Here is a 22,106-nt window from a genome sequence, read left to right as displayed (position 1 = left end):
GCTGCTGACGTCACTCAGCTCGCACTAGCCATGTGCTCATGCCTCACGTGGACGGTGGAGCAGGCAGAGAGCGGGCGAGGGAGGGGGAGGTTGGAGAAAGCAAGAGATCTTGACGACAGTGCTTGCAGAAGACAGCAGCGTGCGAGCAGGCGGCCCACATTCCCTCTCTTGTGTTTATCGGGTCTTATTAATCATCCCTGACTTCAGTTTTACAGCTTTTGAGATCATGTTTAGAACTTGCCAACAAATGCACATTGTTGTGTTATAAAAGGTCCCTTTTTTCCCTGAGAACCTATGCATTCATACTAATTGTCTTGGCTGCAGTCGATAAAAGTAAAAGCAAGTTAAATGATCTATCCTGACCATGGTGCTTTTTTGTCTACTGAATCTGCTTCAGCATAAAAGTTCTGATTTAAAAGACTGTGGGCAATTCATATACCTTTAAAACCTTATTTGTAACATGTTAAAAATGTATGTTGACCATAGTCTTACACAGTCAGACCTTTGACTATTCTGGTCCAAATTGCAGCTTATTCTGACCAAGAATGTCCACTCAGACAGGAAGAGACCATCTGACCAATATGTAAAGTGACCAATCACAGTTCTTTTCTTTTAACGTGTCATTTAGGGACCGGTTTAACTGAAATAGATTATAGCGCAATAAAAGACTGCCGTGAAAAATAATTTTAAAAATGCCACTGCTGTTTTCACGAATGGTTGTATATACAAAACACTGGGAAAACAGCGGAAAATGTGTGTGGTCTCTGTGAACAGAATTTCTGCCCGTCTAAAAGTCATAAATACTGATTATTTCACAGACATAACTCAGATAAATCGGAAATACTTTCTGCTTGTGAAGGATATTGAGTAAACTCGCTACGAAGTGCTTTAAATCTCTTTAGTATCTTTTAAAGAAATTCTATTATTATTTCATCCACAATTTTTGTATCAACCCAGTACCTTGTAAACACAACTTAGTTTCCAGGCATACTGATAAAAATGTCTGTGTGCCCTTACTACCGGTAGTTGAGTAAATTCAGCCAATCAGATTAGAGCTTGCCAGATTGAGGAAGTGCTTTCCAGTTTTGTGCGCAATATGCATTAGACAGTGAGCGAAGAGATTGTGAACTATTTTGACCTACATTCTGTCATCGTCCACCAAATTATAATTCATTATTAGACAATTCTAAACATGCAGAATGTTAATTAGTAATTAAAACTAAACAGTTATTATGCCATGATAAATTAGCCTTCAAAACTACAGACATTTGCTGTTGAACATCAGGTAAAGAAACCAGATGATGGCTTAAGAAAATGCCAAATGGAAAAAGAGGCAGACCTCTAACTGGTAAGAAAAAAAACAACAAAAAAAAAAAAAAACAGAGGAAGACTGTAAGGAAAAGATATAACGACTTGGTTAGCCCACACGAATTAGAATTCAACTATGAATGTTTGGCAGATGTATATGACACCATTCTGCCAGTAGAGTATGTGCAGAGAATAAGTGTATGTGGGTGGGAAGGAGGGAAGGAGAGTATAAGAAAGGAAACTGACTACAAATCCCCATCTTGTGACCTATTCCTAACCCATTTTCCAGTGCTTAAGGCAACATGCTTATGAATTACTTATTACCCTCAATTTGCTTTAAAATGTATCATATATCATGTAAATGTATATCATTTAAATTCTAATTGCTGGATACTTTGTTTTTGGATCCATCTTCAGTTCTAATATAGGTCAAAAAAGCAATAACATTCACCAGCAGTTTGACCTCCATTTATGTCTCCATCCTCACTTTCAAACATTAACTTTTACAACCTCAGACATGACACAGTCCACACCAGCTATCCTACAAACTGCATAAAGCCAGATACTGTGTTTTGGTTAATCTCACATAAACATGTCCAGACAGAGCACTGCAAAATCAAAATTTTTTTTTTTTTTTTTACATACTGTGCATTTAAGACAATGAAGTCTCTTTTTACAACCATTAATTTATGAATTTTTACAATATTTTCATTGATTAAGCACATTTCTTCCCCAAATTGTCCTTAAAAAATAAAAAATTCACAATTCTTATTACATTATCATTACTATAACAGCAACATATGATTTTTTTTGATTTTTTTTATTAAAATCTTCATTAAGGCAGTACAATAAATACTACCATAATGTACGTTTCCCCTATATGCATGCAGCAGGGGTGCACTGCCACTAATGCTTGCAAGCCCCAGTCAGCTTTCTACACTGCACAGAGCAGTGATTTTCTCGTTTGTAAACTAATCAGTCTTTCTGAACAAATATTTAATGTGAATGAATCATTCTTGTTCACCTCCATACACTGACTCATATTTCTCGTTAACTGACGTCTCTCCCTATTAAAGCCAGAAGTGCGAGATTGCTTTGGTGTTTTTCATGCCTCTAAAGACTGATTATTGCACAAGCCGATAGCATTCTAGTGTGGGCTGTTAAGCAGCATATCATTGGTTTGAACCACAGAACAAAAACACCACTTCGATGAGCGAGCGAAGATCAGGATCTGTTGACCGACTGAAGGAGGGGAGGTGGTACATTTGTGGCCAAACATATTGGCACCCTTGGTAAATATGAGCAAAAAAGGCTGTGAAAAAAAAAAAATCTGAATTGTTTATCCTTTTGATATTTCATTCAAATAATTCACAAAAATCTAACATTTATTTGAAGTAAAACAATTGAAAGAGGGGAAATAGCTCATTATTAAATCAATATTTTTCTCCAAAACACGCTGGCCACAATTATTGGCACCCAATTCTTATGAGTAAAACATATCTGAAGTATATTCCCATTCATATTTTACATTTTTAGTGCACCTGGGTGACTAGGAACACGAAATTGTTCAGCCATGACTTCCTGTTTCACAGGGGTATAAATATGAGGAAACACACAGGCCAAATTCCCTTAATCATCAATCACAGTGGGTTACACTAAAGAATATAGTTCTGATGTGCGGCAAAAGGTTGTTGAGCTTCACAGAATGGGAAGTGGCTATAAGAAAATATCCAAAGCATTGAAAATGCCCATTTCCACCATCAGGGAAATATTTAACAAGTTCCAATCAACTGGAGATCTTAAGAATCGGCCTGGAAAAGGACGTGTGTCTATATTGTCTCCGCGCACAGTGAGGAGAATGGTTCAAGTGGCCAAAGAATCTCCAAGGATCACTCCAAGGTTCTTAGGGTCAGAAAGTCTAAAAAAAAATATATCAGACATCACCTACATCACCACAAGTTGTTTGGGAGGGTTTCAAGAAAAAAGCCTCTGCTCTCATCCAACAACAAACTCAAGTGTCTTCAGTTTAACAGACATTATTGGAACTTCAAATGTGACCCGTTTCTATGGTCAGATGAAACAAAAAAAGAGCTTTTTGGCAGCAAACACCAGAGATGGGTTTGGTGAACAGAGATGAAGTAGTACCCAATGCCCACGGTTAAATGTGGTGCTGGATCTTTAATGTTGTGGGGCTGTTTTTCTGACAGAGGTCCTGGACATCTTGTTTGGATTCATGGCATCATGGACTCTATCAAATACCAACAGATAAAAAATCTAAACCTGGCTGCCTCTGCCAGAAAGCTTACAATGGGCCGTGGTTGGATCTTTCAGCAGGACAATGATCCAAAACAAACATCAAAATCAACACAAAAATGGTTCACTGACCACAAAATCAAGGTTCTGCCATGACCATCCCAGTCCCCTCACCTGAACCCCATAGAAAATTTGTGGGGTGAACTGAAGGAGTCCACCAACATGGACCTCTGAATTTGAAGGATCTGTGGAGATTCTGTATGGAGGAATGGTCTCAGATCTCTTCTCATGTGTTCTCCAACCTCATTATGCATTATAAGAGAAGACTCAGAGCTGTTATCTTGACAAAGGGAGGTTGCACAAAGTATTGAATAAAAGGGTGCCAATACTTATGGCCAATGCGTTTTGGAGAAAAATATTTAATAATGAGATATTTCCCCTGTTTCAGTTGTTTTACTTCAATTAAATGTTAGATTTTTTTTAATGAAAAATCAAAAGGATAAACAATGCAGATTTTGGCCACAACTATATGTTGTTCGTTTACTTCTGTAATTTCGTTCAACAAGGAGAGAAAGTGACTGGATGAATTACGAATAAAAGTGAGTGATGACATTACGATGACATCAGGTGTAATTGATACACTTATTAAATTTAGGCTAATATTGTTGTCTTTTTGTATAGTCATGCACAACAGTTCATAAAATGATAGCTTTGTTTTGTTGTTATTTTTTGGGGGGAAATGCTTATGATGCTTAAATACTACTGAATTCTCTTAGTAGATACAAAAATTTTAATGACATTAGTCTTGTTTCGGTTGTGAACATTCATTATCAATGGTTTAACGACTCACTCAAAACACATAAAAGACATTAACTTGTTGCCATTTACTGGTTAAAAATTGTCACTGAATTAATCAGTGAACAAATCTGAATGAAAATTAATTCACTAAACTAAATAAATGTGGCATTTATTGTAGTAATAGTTTTTTGTGGAGTTTGATATAACTTTAAACTACAGAAGTAATGAAATTATTAATTCATGTTTTATCATTTCTGTTAATAAAGAACAAAAAGGAATGATTAGGACAGATGAAATGTACTGCCAATAAATACACTGTTACAATAATAAAAAATGAAAAGTGATTTCAGTTATTTTTATAACTTTATAAATGTTTATTAAAGAAAATGACAATATACTCAATAAATATTAGCGGGCTAGCTTAAATATAAAAACTCATGTTAAAAAAACAACACACCATCTATTCCAGTGGTTCTCAAACTTTTTGAATCCAAGGCCCCCCCAACGTCCAAGACATGGTTCAAATGCCCCCCATGTAGACTAAAGGGGGCCGCACACCAGACGCACCTGGCGGACGACATGGCGCATTCTAAAATTCTAAACAATTGTTTTCTATTAAATGTACGCACACCGCCACAGCCGCTTAGTGTCTGTCGGTGGCGCCCACCTACGACTCCGGAGGATGCTCAAATTTTTGCTGCGCCAGAGCGTAACTCGCATACTTTCCATTAAATTTGACCCAACTCATTATCAATGGACATATATTATTTACTCTAGCCTTGTTCATTCTTGAAGAAGGGAGAAAACTTGGTGACTTTTGTGTGTACTGTCTGCCACCTTAACTGCATCGACGTGCCCTGTGCTTGATACCTGTGTGGTGTCCCAGCCGCGAAGCGGCGTGGTGCTTCTCGTCCGGTGTGCGGCAGCCTTAAGGCCGCATCCACACTAATCTGGATGTTAGAAAACTGAAAATGGAGCTCTCAAACAAAAAACAAAGTGTGCAGTAATGAAGAGAGCTTTCAAAACACTTTGTTTTCGATGGAGGAAAATGCCATTTTAGTGTGGATGAAAGGCATAAATGTAGCAAAATCAATGCGTTTCCAAATAAAAACATTTTATGAGCAGAATCTAGGTGTCTCAAAAGATTAAAGTAATTGCATTAAATTTGTGATTCTAGAAGTTTCAAGAACTGCATATTATTTAATAAAAACTACAGTTGAATTGAAGAAATAACATGTCAGTTTACATTTTAATAGTTAAATCATTATCATATAACTTATTTTAAGTCATCTTGGGGCCCCATGGTTGAGAACCACTGATCTATGCAACAGCTCCCCTAAGAATCCCCCTGGTTTTATTATCTATTTAAATTTATGTTTAATAAAAATAGTGCAAGTAATTTTCTGCATAGAGGTATTTCATTATTTGACAGTTATTACTACTACAGCATTCTGGGCTTCCAGAGCCCTTCAAGTGTCAAAAACTCCCAGTAAATAACTCCCACACTTGACAAGGCGAACATTAATAACAAATCTATGATGATTCTTAGGTCGTTTTAAGCTTTTTTCTCTACCGACGTGCGTAAATACGGGTCCGGCATTGCAGGCTCGTGGACATGCGCACAACAGCGCCGCTGCTGAAAAATATCCTAGGGGAAACACTGTAGTATAAATATTTACAGTAATGAGAATTTGGGGGAATGCGCTTAACTGTCATGAAAGTAATGTCACAACGCAAAAAAATAAAATAATTTAATGGTCCAAAAAAAATAGGTTTCATTTTCTTATTTCCTTCTTTTGAGTTTGGGGTGAAATATGACCCGAACGTGTTCTTGACAGGTTTCATGGGATTTACCCCTCTTGTCCAACCCTTGTGTATTGGCACATATCCCATGCTTCTCTGTGATGTACCTGGATGTAGCGGAGAGCACTTCTCAAGACACTCAGATTGGACGTTTTCTTCTCATCCACATTAGGAACGTTCTTCTTGAGGGTCTCAAAACATTCTTTCAGATGTGCTCGTCTGTGACACAAAAAGAAAAGCATGCATCGTTTCACCTCTTGTGTTTTGAGCAAAGTTGGACTGAGAACTCAACTAATCATGAAGGTTTTAACAGATGTTTGGGCAAAGCACTTTTTGGTGATGGAAATAACAGAGGTACGATGAAGAAGCCAACAGGCAATTGCTTTTATAATATCATATTTGTTACATTGGTGTTTAAGGTTTTTTTTTTTTTACTTTATACATTTTTACTCTGTCTAGTTTTAGTTTTGTTTGATATCATTCAAATATGTTTAACACAAGCATTTTCATGTTTAATGAAGGTGTGTTGTAAAGGTTTCAAATTTTATAATACAATGTACATCAAAAAGTTAGAAACTAACATTTATTTTATTTTTCTCCATTTTAGAGTCATGAAAATTCATTTATTTTAAATTTCATTTTTCCAAAATATGTAGAAATTTTTTTTTTTATTTTAGTTTCATTACGAATAATAAATATAGCTGCAAGCAGCAATGCGGATTCCTCCTCAAAACTGCAAATTATTTAAAAATTGACATGGTAGAGACGTACTTCACACATGTACACAACATTTCAAAGCAATTGTAGCAATGGCTGATTTTGTAGCATTACATTGGACAAAAATATACTCGCATAATAGTAAAATATTTATAGTGGAAATGTTGAAATATGAAGAGACCAGTTTATTAGCTTGGGTCAGATTTGGCTCTAATTCCATCATCTTTTCACATATCAAGGTGACAATTGGGAGAGTAGTACCGAGCCATGTCATCTTGAAGCCTATTACATTTGAAAAACCATCCGTCAAAATGGCGTTCGATTTATGGACATAGAGATATTGAGACAATGTGGATTTACATAAATATGCACCTTTCAGCCACTTTGGATTATATTCCTTTTTGCTAAATATCAAATTGAAAGACAGGTATCCTACACATACAAACTGAGTTTCAAGTCAATTGGAGCTATGGTTCAGGAGGAGTAGATTTTTGTAGGTTTTCCCAAATTTTCACTGTACAGGATAAACCATCATGGTGGACTTATGGGTTCTAGAGGCTTTTTTGTTCCTCATGAGAAATGTGGCATATATACCAGGTTTCAGAAATTTTGGACTTATGGGGTGGAAATGGCATCACTTTGAAAATGGAAAATTGGGGCGTGGCCTGTAGCGCCACCTATAGGCTCACGTGGGCCATTTTCAGTGTGGTACAGCCTGTAGTATCAATGTGCCAAATTTCAAACATTTTTACCAAGGAGATCTTGAGTTATTGGGCAATTTAGAGCTACAGGAATAATAATAAGAAGAAGAATACTAACAAAAACAATAGGTTTCCTCCTACCGGAGGAATCCTAACAAGAGGTCAACTGATAAGGGTTTTTTAATGGCCAATGCCGATATCCAGAGAGCAGGGTGTCCGATGGGCTGATATAATACCAATATATCATACACTTTAAAATAACAATACATGACACATACGCAAGTTGGCTTAAAAATGAATTAACTTTTCGTTAGCATTATATTTACTCAAAAACTTCCCACAAAACTTTTTAAAAATAAAAGGATTTTGTGTTTTAGATGGCAGTTTCTCCTGGTTTCTGTTTAGTCTTCACATTTTATGAAATGTTTGTACATAAAGAAATTGTAATACATTAGGAAGAAGGAAATAACAATAGTACACGCAGTAGTCCAGCAACCACGGATGGTACGTGCACATTAACAATCACATTTTCTCACAAAAGACTGAATCAAACTAATTACACCTTCAGTGCACAGTGAATATGACATTTACTTATTGTGCATGTGAAGCGCTTTTACTTTGAAGTTGCTCTCTCTTTCGTGCAAATCCAGTTTACTCGGCCCGGATCGCCTGCTTGGAGTTTCACGGACTGACCATCGTGCAACATTCATAAGTCAGATGGACACAGCTTTCATACAGGCTATTATAAAACACTCAAGAGGAAGAAATATGAGCACTCAACAGGAATAAACCACTGGAAGTTTTGTGAGGCTTGTCAGTCAAGTCTGTTTAAAGGAGATATTGTCCGCATATTTGCAGACAGCGATTATAGACGTTTTTGAGATTTGCCTTTTCATCATTAGACAAGACAGTTAGCAGTTACAGGGAACTGTTGAGAAGAGGGAGGGACTTCAACATCATGAGCTCATACACATCTTTTGTGGCTCTAATATGCACGACCATTTAAATGAGACCGTGTTGCACACATTATTGTTGTAACACTATGGCACGTAACAAAAAAACAAACTGTGGTTGGTCATTTACATATTTCAGATAGCTCCTTCTGGTGCAAGCAGGCAATTCTCGGTGCTGTCGCGGCTTAAGAAACTAATCGGCCAAATGGGAAAAGTATCGGCTGATGCTGATAATTTAAAAACAAATATTGGCCTCTGTGATATATCAGTCGATCACTAATAATAACACATTTAATCACAGATTAAAGGTTGTTAAGCCGAGAAAAACTAGTACAATAGTTTAATGAAGGTGCCTGTGATCAGTCCTGAAACCATTTGGTTACCAACCCCAACAACTTCTTTGAGGCTCCAACCCCAATACTGAACAATGGTTCCTTCAAGGGTTTATATTCTCTGCTTCTATTAGTCAAAATGAACACAAAAAAATCAAACAAAAGTCCACCCACCTGTTCTTTTCCAGTTTGTTGTGAACTTCTCGAGTTCCAGCTCTATGGGGGAAAAAATATATTGTTTTTAGGCTGCATGTAAACTTTCATGAATCAACCCATTAATTTCATATCATGTTCACTTGCATGCAATTGTCTATTTAAGGATGATTCATTTATTATCACGGGTTTGAATAAAAACCCAACACTTCAGATTGTAACCTAAAATACAGTGTGGCCTGAGGGTCAGCATTATTTTTCATCTTGGGTCACCACACAAGACTGTAACCTACTTTTTAAAATGGCAGTCTTATAGCAAAATTGTCAACCCAATTGCCCCATGTCATTCAGTTATGACTACAGTTACATTCTTTGAAGAAATTGTGTTCCACAACATAATGTCTACAATTTATTTTTGAAATGTTTAAAACTGGTGGGTCATGACCCAAAAATGGGTCGAAGGCAGGGGTAAAATTGGGATTTTTGAGGAGGGGGAACCCTAACACCATATAATTGTGTTAGGATAGCAAAATATATAGTTTAAAAATAAATTAAATGCTTCACATATCTTTTGTTGTTGACAGCCAATCACACCCTACGATATTATGGCGTCAATTTAATATGGCTAAAACTACTAAAATAGCGTTTATTTTCAGTGTTTGTCCTATGTGTTAGACTGGTAAATGATGCTTCTGCAGTTGTTTATGCATTTATTTATTTTATTTTTTATTTTTATCCTCTTTTTCTCCCAATTTGGAATGCCTAATTCCCACTGCTTAATAGGTCCTCGTGGTGGCGCAGTTACGCACAACAATCCGGGTGGTGGAGGACAAGTCTCTGTTGCCTCCGCTTCTGAGAGTCAATCCGCGCATCTTATCATATGGCTCGCTGTGCATGACACTGTGGAGACTCCAAGCATTTGGAGGCTCATGCTACTCTCCGCGATCCACGCACAATTTACCACGCGCCCCATTGAGAGCGAGAACCACTAATCACGACCACGAGGAGGTTACCCCATGTGACTCTCCCCTCCCTAGCAACCGGGCCAATTTGGTTGCTTAGGAGACCTGGCTGGAGTCACTCAGCACACCCTGGATTCGAACTCGCGACTCCAAGGGTAGTAGTCAGCGTCAATACTTGCTGAGCTACCCAGAGCCCCATGCATTTATTTTTTAACAGTCTTTATAATGTTTAATAATTATTAATAACATGTTAGTAATTTTGCATATTGTTGGGCCTATGCAGTTCATGATAATATTAATATATTTTAATGTTTGATTTTGAAGAGATTTTTATTTAGTTAAGTCACCACTGTAAAATCCCATGTAATTTGCGATTCGGCTAATATGACTCACCCTCCTGGTCTCCTTTTCCCATCCAGGTTGCGCACATCTTCCACAGCTGCACCGTTAGGCCTAGGCGGTTGGTTCGACTGGCTCTGGGTTGGTGTGAGCTGAGGCTGGGGTAGTGTTGGCTGGGGCAAGAGGGCGTGTTGCTGTGGTGGATGCTGAGCAGCGATGATCGGGGCTGGATAAGGCTGCAGCAGAGCCTGTGTCTGTTGTTGCTGTTTGGGACTGTTATTTGACTGAGGCAAGCTGCTGGCTTCTGTTTTCACTTGCGGGACTAAGTGATGATGCTGCTGTTGTGGAGGGGAGTAGGCATCCTTACTGGTTGGGCTGATAAGAGGGGAAGCATGCGGGGATGGGGCTGTGGCCAAAGGTGTGACAACTGGCATGGGCGGAGCTGTGTGAAGGGGGGAGGCGGTCTGAATGGGAGGGGCCACAGGGTTGGCAGGGACCACCGGAATAGGAATGACAGCAATGGGAACAGGTGGTGGGAGGGGAGGGGGCGGGACTGGTGGGTGCTGCTGGTGGTGGCGCTGTGGCTCAAGCCGCATGTCGTCTATCCAGGTCACATGGTTAACTTGGACAGGCTGGATAACGGGGGCAAAGAGCTTTTGCTCGGCCTCACGGGACAGCAGAGCCTTCTCTTGCCGCTCCTCCTCCTCTGTACGAAAAAAATTACATTTAACAAGCTAAATCTAAAAAACAACTTGTAAGCATAGAGAATGGCATCTCATTGTCTCACTGATCTTTTCCATGGATTTCCAGTGTTGGTAGGGACCATTTATTTGGATATTTGACCATTTTAATATTACCAGGATTGGGCGATAATTATGTCCGCTTGGCCGATAACCAAAAGGTTTACATCACCTTTCCGTTCCAAAATCTACCAACAGACTTAAATTAAAAATCAATTTGTTTTTTAGAGAATTTAAAAAATTGTGTGTGTAAAATAAGTTGATTTCATTTCAGCAATTTTGTGTACATCGCATTGACTGTGATAAAATTGTGTTAAATGTGTAGAATTGCTGTTAAACAGATATTGGTATTTGCCACTGAAAACCCCATATCTGTCGACCACTATTTCCAATGCTTTTGTTTCTGAGATTGTAAGTGACTGCAGCTACCCAACTGTCACTGCACGAGTCACAATGTTTTTTTGCTCTAGGTCTTGGATTGAATCTTTTGCTGCTAAAAAGTTTGCAAGACCAGGACTCAACGATAAGGATTTTTTCTGCTAGCCTGGTGGGGCCAGTAGTTCAGATTTTTACTTGCCTTTGCAACATTTTTAATGGCCCCACCACCACAAAACAATTATACATTTTATTTTTGCAATGTAATTTTGTATGTAAATGTGCAAGAAATAACATCTGTATTTTTCATAAAATGTTACATTTTCTTCACAAAAGCAATAGCTTAGCTGGAAAACCTTAGCATGCAATGCAAAACATTACATTAGTTTCCAACTCATTCTTACATATGGCTTCAAAATTATGACAAGTTATTCTTGCAATTTCAACAAAACCTTATCTATGTAAGCCAGATTGATAATTTTACCTTTGTGAAAAGTTTAAAACTGCTGACTGCCCAACAATGTTCAAGACGTCCCAGAAATCCAAATGTATAAGTTTGCAAGGCATAGAAACACATTTACGAGATTAAAAAATGTAAAATGAGTGAAAATGCAGCACTGGCCCGAAACTACCTCACAATGACCCTGGGCCAGCAGGCAATCTTTATTGTTGAGCCTTGAAGACAGTAATAAGAATGTCTAAATTCTCTCTGCAACCTCTATATCTTTCTGTGGTAGCCTATTTAAAAACTGTTTTCCAGTTAATCTATTAAATGTCATGAAGTAAATGATCAAATCTGGACCACAGCACACATTTCAGAAGGTGTTTTAACATGCCATGCTTCTGCACTATAGGTTGGGTCCCCCAATGCAAAGCTTGTAAAAACACTAGGGATTCATACCTATATACTCATAATGTAACTAATTAAAGCTTCTCAATGACGTCTAGGCTCTCAGTAATAATTCCTCATGGTTGTGCAGTATAAATAAATAATGTGAAGTAGACACTCTCTCCATCACACTGTGCACACTGACACAGAGAATTCTGGAATACTTTAATACCATGTATATGACATTCATATATAACATGGCTTAAAAGCCAATTGTGGAGCTAAAGTCTTAATTTTAAACAGGAAAAGACAGTCAGGTATCAATAGTTCATGACTCCAATGTCCGAATTAGGGTGGGGTGCGAGTTAGTTGTCCTGAATGGCCTGTCTCTTTAAGAGATATGCCTCAGTAAGACTCTTGCCTTGTCTCCAGCTCTACAATGTGATGTCACACACCAGTCTGCATGAGAAGCCAAGAGCTGGCCTGGGGAATCTGAGGCTGGGCCATACAGTCTGCAGCCTGAAACGACTCCACCATTACTTGATTGACAGATGGAGCTATTGTTTAGCTCGCTCAATACATATTCACTTGCATCTGAGCTGCAACTTCAGATCAATGTTTGAATTTTAATGCGAGAGGGGGAGGAATTTGGGCCACTGTCCAAAGCCAGCCATCAGTGTTATTTGCACGATATTCCTGCGACAGAGAAACTACATCTTGGGAACTGGTGAATGTGAATACACTGCAGACAAAGGGGTGACCTGATGCAAAGCACAACCTGTGAAATAACGTTCCTACGGATCAAACCATGACCTATGGGAATCCTCCAGCATCAGCAAGAAATACTGACAGTGAAATGCAGTGCTCTCAGAACGACTGAAAACACAATCCTCCAAAAATAAAAGAATATATTCATGTATATTTCTCCATCTTATAACCGAAATACAGTTGCTCTACACTCTTGATATTTAAATAAAAAGAAGTGAATAGAACGTTACCAAGAAATGGGATCACAAACACCGATCAAATACACACTTGAACCCTTGAAGTGAACTGTATCATTATGCAAACATTATATAGATGGGTTAATAAACACTGAGCAGCTCTGTGTTCCAATAACTTGGCCATGAGAGTGCAATCTATTGCTCTCCATAAACAAGCATGGAAATCTCTTGAGACATCAAGTTGCAGATGGGATACTATGGTGGTCCACAGGAAACTTAACAAACAGTGAAAATACTCCAAGAGTGAATGTAATTCTGCTATAGCAATCGACATGACATAACTTCAAAAAGAACATTCTAATGAAGTTCCCTAACATGTAACATTACATATTGCCTACAACAACACACACTGTTCATTAAGCAGGTTAATGATGAGATACACCACAGATTAGGGCTGTCAACAGGGCTGAGAAACTTGACTCAAATTTTCCACTTGAATATTACCAAAATCCTAATTATATACGAAAACTTGAATTATAAAGACAATTTCAGTTTGGGGAAAAAAGCTACAAGACTTCAGTAATCACCAGATTTTTCAATCTGTGCAACCAACAGAACAAAACACAGGTGTATCAAGACACATTTTTTAACAGCTGAAGTTCTTTAACTTGACACGGTGTCTTAAAAACGTTGCATTCAAGCATGAAATGCTGACAAAAAGTGAGACGGCACAACAGTCAAGACGTCCGTCTAGTGCATGGTTATAAAGAAAAAAGTTTGATCAGTGCTTGGAACACATCTAAAATTCAAATGAATATTTTTTGTATTCAAATGTCCATTTTTTATCTTAAATTTGTCGAATGTTCAAAATTTTTATTTGGCAGCCTTATCACAGATACGTACAAATAAACACATATTCCCAAACAAATTTGACCAGAAAGATTCATAAGATAAAAAAAAAAAGAGGATTTTATCAATTTCAAGCTCTAATCGTATTTTTAAACAAAAGAAAATATTATATGCAAAAATGACAGGTTTGATTTATACACAAACTTTTCCAGCAAATCTCTGGACGATTTGTTTTAAAGACACAAGTCAAATATGTACTTGCTGGTAAAAGGCTCTTTTATAATTATGGGCATCTTAAAAATATAATGCCCCAAAACAGTTTACAACAAAAAAGGAGAAAGAAAAAAACATGCATGGACAATGAACTAGAAAACTTTCACATGTTCATTAACTCTCATTATAAAATGGATAATTCCAGTACTGGATGCTGATTGGTTGACAGCCGTGCTTTGTTCATGATAAAGCACAGCTCTGACCTCTTCACAGAACTTCTATTTGAATCATTCTGCAGCACCCATTGCTGAGTTATTAATTTTGCCTAGCAACGTTCTGTTCACTGTCAGGGACTGACTATATTTTCTGTCTGAAGGATGGCATTTAATGATTTCACTTACAAAATATAAAATTGTAATGAACATTTGTGTCCTTAATGTTTTTATTAAGTGGTTACTGTTTTATAAAAGCAATAAGGCACTCGAGGCTGTGCCATATTGTGAATATAGTCAGGACTGAAGGGGTTGCAGGTTAACAGTTTAACAACGCCTTTCAGCAGTGACTATATTCACAATAGAGCATGGCCTCTCATGCCTTATTGCTTAAATATTAACTTAATTTGTTCAAACTGTTGCACATTATAGTTTAAAAGAAATGTGCACATAGTAAGTGACAGCTTAACTAGTGTTGGAGGTATAATGCCACAAAAAGCGAAAAAAATAAAAACAGAATAATATTAAGTGTCAGAACATGTGGAGGAACATTTTTAAGAAACGTATACAATAAAGACCAGAAAAATAAAACAGCCCTTTAACGCACCCCGTTTGGTTACATGTAATTGGGTCATCTTCTAGGTCCATTACAAGGTCATAGAGTGCATGCAAAGTTTGCACATTTGAATAGGACTTTTCAAGAAAAAGAACTTGCAGAGCAGTCCAAATTGTGCCAACAAATGCACTTATTCTATTCATTAAGGTTTATTTTTATTTTTATCAAACCGTCTGTATATGCCTAGCAAAGCTGTTATTTAGATATGCATGAAAAATGTACATTATATAACTTCTGCATTGAGGGAGGGTGCAGTTGCCCTATTTTCTCCTTAGTTGTGACCTGTCTTCAATGAAGAGGATGAGGGGAGGGGAGAGAGTCTGGCGCGCACGTGGCTGAAGAGGGCGGTCCTTCAGCACGCGGTATTTGCTGTGGGTGTGGCTTAGTTGACACATCACCTCGAGAATGAAACAAAAAGACCTTTTTGTTTAAAGCGATAAATACACACTCGAAACAAGTCGCCAGTAAAATCATACTCACTATGACTGTTGTTCAAGTATCGGCAGATAAATGTTCCGAAAACATTCAAAAAGACTTTGAGCAACTCTTATTACAAGGAAGTGAAGTGAAGTGAAAAAGTAGGCTGGCCTTGAAGTCATGAGATAACCACTCTGCAATGTCATTATGTAAAAAAAAAAAAAAAAAAAAACCTTATGGTCTATTGCCACCGCCCAAAGTATACGGAATACGACACTGGCTTACTTTCAACTCCCTTGTTTATTTACGATAATTGGAGACCGAAATGGTCGCTTTAATTTAAAACATTCGACACAGCTAATATCAGCGCAAAAAAAGTGTAACTTGATGTGGCTGAGAAAATAAAGAAACACTTCGCGCTAGAAAGATCTGTCGGTGAAAATGTACCCACCCACCGCAGCACAAACGAGTATAGTAGCGCACTAAATATAGCATGGATTTAACCCGGAAACCGAGTGAGCGAATTATGCCCTAGTCACAAAAACTGTACTTTACAAACTGTGGGAATCCATGAAAAAGATAAGACAAAGACCTCCCAATGTTCTCAATAAATTATTAATTTAATAACTGTTCCAATATAATTTTACTGTGGTATGCATTATGTAGCCGGCATGAAAATGCAATTTGCTGGGAAAATCCCTGGAAATTCACACACACACACATATATGTTTTCTTAATAGACCCATGCAATCAAATCCCCCCGGCAATTCAATCCCCCGCCTTACCACGTGTAATCTGTTGTTGCTGGGCTTGCCACTCTAAATATCTGGCCGCTTCCAATAGAGTATCGATACTCATTTTGAACACCGATACAATGCGTTCCCGTTGAACAAGCCCCCAGTACAAATGTTCGTGGTTGGTTAATCACAGTATAATCCACCGGCTTCCAAAGACAGTCAACAGACATCCAGAGCACCACCGAAATATATCAGACACACATATTTCACTGGCAACAAGATGGCGATTGGAGTAACAGAAAACACAAGTCGAAAGGCATCCCGTTCAAGCTCCGCCCTCGTCAGCGCAACTCCGCCCTAATACTACCAGCGATTTAAAAGTACGGCAGAACACGCTGTGGAGCAGAGTCACAGGATCGGGAGTCTGGGGAACATTAGATTCCCGATCCTGTGGCTCTGCTCCACTGCGTGTTCTGCCGTACTTTTAAATCGCTGGAAAAATGAGATATTTGTGACACGATATAAGATGTGTAAAATTGTTTCCGATCGCTCGGTGGCTTATACAAGAACGAAATAGCGTGAACCCTCAATAGAATCCATGTTCCGTGTTTTCGCCGCAGCCCTACCCCGCAGTACATTTGCACATGATTAAAACATGTCGATGAGAGGGAACCAATGGGCGTGGAGAACAACAAGGCATGGTGTCTGTCCACATGGGCAGCCGCTAAAGGCGGAGCGCGGCTCATTTGCATGTCGCGAGCGTGATCCTGCCTCGCTGTCAATCATCCTCAACGCGCATTCCAATGGCCACGCCCATGGCGTTTCTGTGGAGCGAATGTTCCGTCGAAAATAGCGGCAAAATACGCGTCTAAGAATGGGAATTCCTTTATCTTTGCATTTTGTAAGTAGGCTAGTAGACATGAAAGACAAAGTATTAAACGCTAATTATAAAAAGTTCACGTCTTGAGGGCGCGCGGTGCACAAACGCGTTCTCAAGTGACGTTACTGTCAATTATTAAAATTTGCACGAGCAAGTTATTTTGATTTCCGCATGCTTATTTTAAGGGGTAGCATCTCGAAACCAGAGAGATAATAATAAGCTAAAGACGCTTCTGAAATGAAACCTAATTCAGGTCTGAAAAGCTGTTGAGTATTTAAATATAACTAGGCCTATTTACATTATGTTTTATTTTATTTTCTTCTCAACCACTTTGAATTATTGCTTTCACTCTTCTCGTTTTCAGATTTCCTTTCTACTTTTGCGTCTGTTTTTAATATCCATACATTTTAAACATATCTTAATGCATTCAAATTACTGCAAGATGACAAAGTTGCATGAGCAGAGTCTCTATAGACATTTATGAAATGAGAGAGTTTTTAAATTGTATCAGGACTTAATCCTGAATTTAGGCAGTAACAACGCAGGTGGGAAAATCCCAATAAAATTCCTGTGGGAAAACCCACACTAAAATCTGTTTATTTCAAAATGTAATACAGTTTTCTTATACCTTGTTTGATTTTAAGATTCAGTATTGTGTAGAAGGGAAAATAAGCTTTTTGGTGGTGCCATGAAACAGCATGGCATGCTGCTGAGCATCCCTATGAATGAGCTCTTGCATGGTAACAGACTGTGATTGGCTGATTTGAAGGGATACCCTAGATGACTAGCAAATAGTCAGAGTATCTCATCCAATCAGCACTGTGCTATGAAGTGCGTAATACACACACACACACACACACACACACACACACACACACACAGCCAACATTAAGTGCATGCCTGTGTATGTGCACCTGTTTATCAAAGGCACAAATGCCCACTCATGCTGCTCACACAGGGCCGGCCTGTGGCACAGGCGACATAGGCGGTTTTCTAAGGCGCAATATGACACGAGTTTTTGTTTTGTTTTGTTTTTGTCGGAAGTGCGCCCTCTCGTGACGACTGTGAGCCCTTCTACCCATATATTGAGCACCAGCGCTACGCGATTATATTATAATCGGATCCTTATCATATGTGGACAAAATGAGTGAAAAAAAGAGCCAAATTATCAGGTGCGCAAGGCAGGAAACGGCACAAAGAAGTCATGCAGCCTGTTTTATTCAGTTGTGTGCTGAATGCCAAACAAACCATTGACGAGACCCACATCATGACCCATGAACATGTAAACGGGTTGATAATGTTTTCAGAATAAAACAACTTTATCCACTTAAACATTAAAATAAGCTTTTAGAATCTATAATTTCCAAATATTTTATTTGACTATTACACCAGACTCCTGATGTAGAGTGTTAAATTGAATACTAAATCACCACTGCATTGAAGTATGGTAAAATAAACAATAATTGTATTCAGCCTTTATTCAGTTTTACTAACACATGATAGAAAAGTAGCAGCACAACTTCAAGCAATCGCAGAATGATCCCATCAGTCAGTATTCACTTCAGAAAATTGTGCATCATTCATTGAGTGCATGAGCGCACTTCTACTTCTGGGCTTAAAAGATACAGCTATGCTGAATTTTTATCTTCTCTCTTCCAAGATCTACTTAACGGCTGATGTGACCCCAGTATCAAAATAATTGCACACACCTGCTTAACTGAATATGTAAGACTAATACTGCAAATTGGCAAGCAGATTTCCTTGAATCCCAGCAAACACACAAAAAATCCCTGCATTTTGTGAACGCACAAAATGCTGCATCAATGTATGTCCTATCTGCAGATGTAGCATTTTGCTGTCATTTTCAAAAAAAATGAAGCAATAAATTTTTTACATGAAAATTTTTTACATGAAAAACTGTTCCTTACGTTGTTTTAGTAGCATTTAAACATGATTTAATCTATTAAAAAATGTGTAATTACGATACATCTCCACTTTATACAGAGCACCCCCACTATTTTCAGAAACACCCTCAGTGATTTTGATCTGGAACTGGGCCTGTAGCTGGCTAACATCTACAGATACATTCAGTTATATAGCCTATATTGTGTAGGACTATTTTGGGTGCATATTTCATATTGCCTTCTCTCTTTTTTTTACCCTTTGTTTTATTAATTATTTGTGCAACCATAGGTACAGTTGTTTATGTGTGTGTGTGTGTGTGCTTACATTTCTTTATTTGGGTGTGAGTAAAGCTCATGTCTGCATGGTCACTTCCATATTCTAACTTTGTTTGTTACTCAAAATAAGTGTTTTCACAAAATAAATGGCACAGACCCATTAACTTCACTCCATACCCAGCACGGAGAGTCAGCATGCCACGAACCCCTCACCATCACTTATTAAAGGGATAGTTCACCCAAAATTCTCTCATCATTTACTCACCCTCATACCATCTCAGATGTGAATGACTTTATTTCTTCAGCAGAACACAAATGAAGATTTTTAGAAGAATATTTCAGCTCTGTATGTCCATACAATGCAAGTGAATGGTGACCAGAACTTTGAAGGCCCAAAAAGCACATAAAGGCAGCATAAAAGTATTCCTCAAGACTCCAGTGGATAAATCTATATCTTCAGAAGTGATATGATAGGTGTGGGTGAGAAACAGATCAATATCTAAGTCCTTTTTTTTTTTTTACAATAAATCTCCACTTTCACATGTGAAAGTGAAAGTGGAGATTTATAGTAAAAAAAGGACTTGCATATTAATCTTTTTCTCACCCACACCTATCATATCACTTCTGAAGACATATATAAAGACATATATTAATATACTATTTAAAACATCACAATTATTTCTACAATTACATCTCGATTTACAGCAGAAGACAATTGAAAATGCTACTATTTCATATAGATAGACAGACAGATAGATGGGTCTTTTCAGTTATACTGAGGGAATTTTGTAATGTTGTCAATGAAAAGTACCTAACAAAAAAAAAAAAATATTTATTTTTTTGCAAGTACTCCCTCTCGTGGTGCTAGTTAATAGCTGAAAACTTCTAACTTCTAATCTTAGTATGTACTGTCTTCAGTTTGTTCTGTAGTAGGGCAACACAAGGCAACATACAGTTAAAATGATCTGTGACATGGAAATGTTGAGAGAATGGGAAAAAGAATATCTAAGAATATTTTAAGAACATAAGGATATCTGTTATAGTTCCCTTACATACCAAACTGAAAGAGAAGTTATACATTTGACTTAAGTAGCTACACTAACATTACATGGTAGGCTTACAAGACAAACATCAGATTAGAGAGAGAGAGAGAGAGAGAGAGAGAGATGAACGTCAAGGTAAGATTAAAAATTTCACGTCACCACTAGAGGGCGTGGCTTTCTAAAACGGTTCACTGTTTTACACAAAGACTACTACTATTAATAAAAACTATAAATAGACAACATGACACGTAAATAGTGGAATGTCAAATTGACGGTTTCCCTTAGACCATCAATATACTCTGTACTGTTTTCTTCATTGTCGGGAAAATGTGTTATATCCGCTTACAGAAACATGGTGGTAACATAGTTACAATGATGGTTTTAGATAAATAGCCTATTAAACAACATATTAGGCTTTTCAGCAACATTTAAAAAAGAAACATAAAACAATTGTATACAAAAATATAACTGTATAATATTTAAAGCACATGTGACAACTTACCCCTACCTGACATTTATGAAAAATACAGAAGGACAGAGGATGGAGGACAGAATTGACAAAGAATCATTCTAATTTTAGAGGGTTTTAAACTAGGTGTTTGGGCAACACTTTACAACTATTTGTTAACAGTAGTTAATGCATTAGGCATCATGAACGAACAATGAACACAGGTGTATATATATATATATATATATATATATATATATATATATATATTTGACATAATTTGGTTAATGTTAATGTATGAAAATACTATTGTTCATTGTCAGTTCATGACAGTTCATAGTGCATTAACTAAAGTTAACATAAGAATTTTGATTTTAAAAATGTATTACTATATGTTGAAATAAAAATTAAACAAATTAATAAATGCTGTAACAGTATTGTTCATTATTAGTTTGTTAACTAATGTTTTTCACTATGTAAAAGAATACAACCTTAATGTAAAGTGTTACCGGGGTTTGAAACCAGCATTCAAAACCATGAATTTATTTGAATAATAGACCTTGGTTAACTTCCCAGTGTGACAACTAGCCCCTGTCTGCCCTCTATATCATTGCACTGAAAGATAACCATACACATATACCATGGTATATATGGTATTTAATTTTGGTACCCCAAAGGTGTCTACTTCATAGACTACTGTAGTTATTACCATGGTACATATCCAAAAAAACACTTCATGTAATAACATGGTTATTGTTTTGTAAGAGTCAGAGGACAACAAAATCATAAAAACACTAGAAAATTAAAATCATTGTCTATTTAGTCTCATCTGTATACCCTTTTTTAAATTTTTTTTATTTGTTTATTAACAGAATTAATGCGAAGACAATGTAGCAAAGCATACCTGACACTCCCATACTGGTGATGTATTACAGCATGGTATGTTTGATTTTTGTTTTGTTAGATGTATTTAGTACACTGGCAAAAATATAATCACAACTGGGTCTTTGTGTTCATGTCTTGTATGACTTTTTCTATCAATGGCCATCTTATTGTTCTTGGTGTCCTGAGAATCACCTTCTCTTTCTCACATACACAATGATTGTTGCCAGAATACAGAGCATTAGGAGGCAGGTGAGTAAATGTCTGATGTAGTAAGCTGAAATATTTGATTGAGAAGCAGTGCCCTATATTCTTGGTAGGCACACATCAATATGTGTCTTGCAGATGCTGAGGCTCCAGCCACCAAATAAACACTATTATTTGACTTTTTCATACCTCTCTTAAAGGGACAGTTCACCACA

The 22,106-nt window shown here is 37.4% G+C and overlaps 1 protein-coding gene across 1 annotated transcript in view; it reads right to left on the bottom strand.

Moving 5' to 3' along the window:
- Positions 1-16,525, bottom strand: part of LOC127428795 (max-binding protein MNT-like) — a 29,780-nt gene extending 13,255 nt beyond the window's left edge. Inside the window, exons 1-4 of the mRNA XM_051677395.1 lie at positions 16,300-16,525; positions 10,374-11,025; positions 9,040-9,081; positions 6,270-6,381 (exon numbers count right to left, since the gene is read on the bottom strand). Of these exons, the coding sequence (XP_051533355.1) occupies positions 6,270-6,381; positions 9,040-9,081; positions 10,374-11,025; positions 16,300-16,372 (879 nt within the window). The 5' untranslated portion in view covers positions 16,373-16,525. The remainder of the gene's footprint in view (positions 1-6,269; positions 6,382-9,039; positions 9,082-10,373; positions 11,026-16,299) is intronic.
- Positions 16,526-22,106: the final 5,581 nt, after the last annotated feature.

This window comes from Myxocyprinus asiaticus, chromosome 38 (assembly GCF_019703515.2).
Source record: "Myxocyprinus asiaticus isolate MX2 ecotype Aquarium Trade chromosome 38, UBuf_Myxa_2, whole genome shotgun sequence".
Taxonomy (NCBI): Eukaryota; Metazoa; Chordata; class Actinopteri; order Cypriniformes; family Catostomidae; genus Myxocyprinus; species Myxocyprinus asiaticus.
Note: the sequence above shows the minus strand (reverse complement) of the source record. Positions and strands in the feature narration are given on the sequence as shown.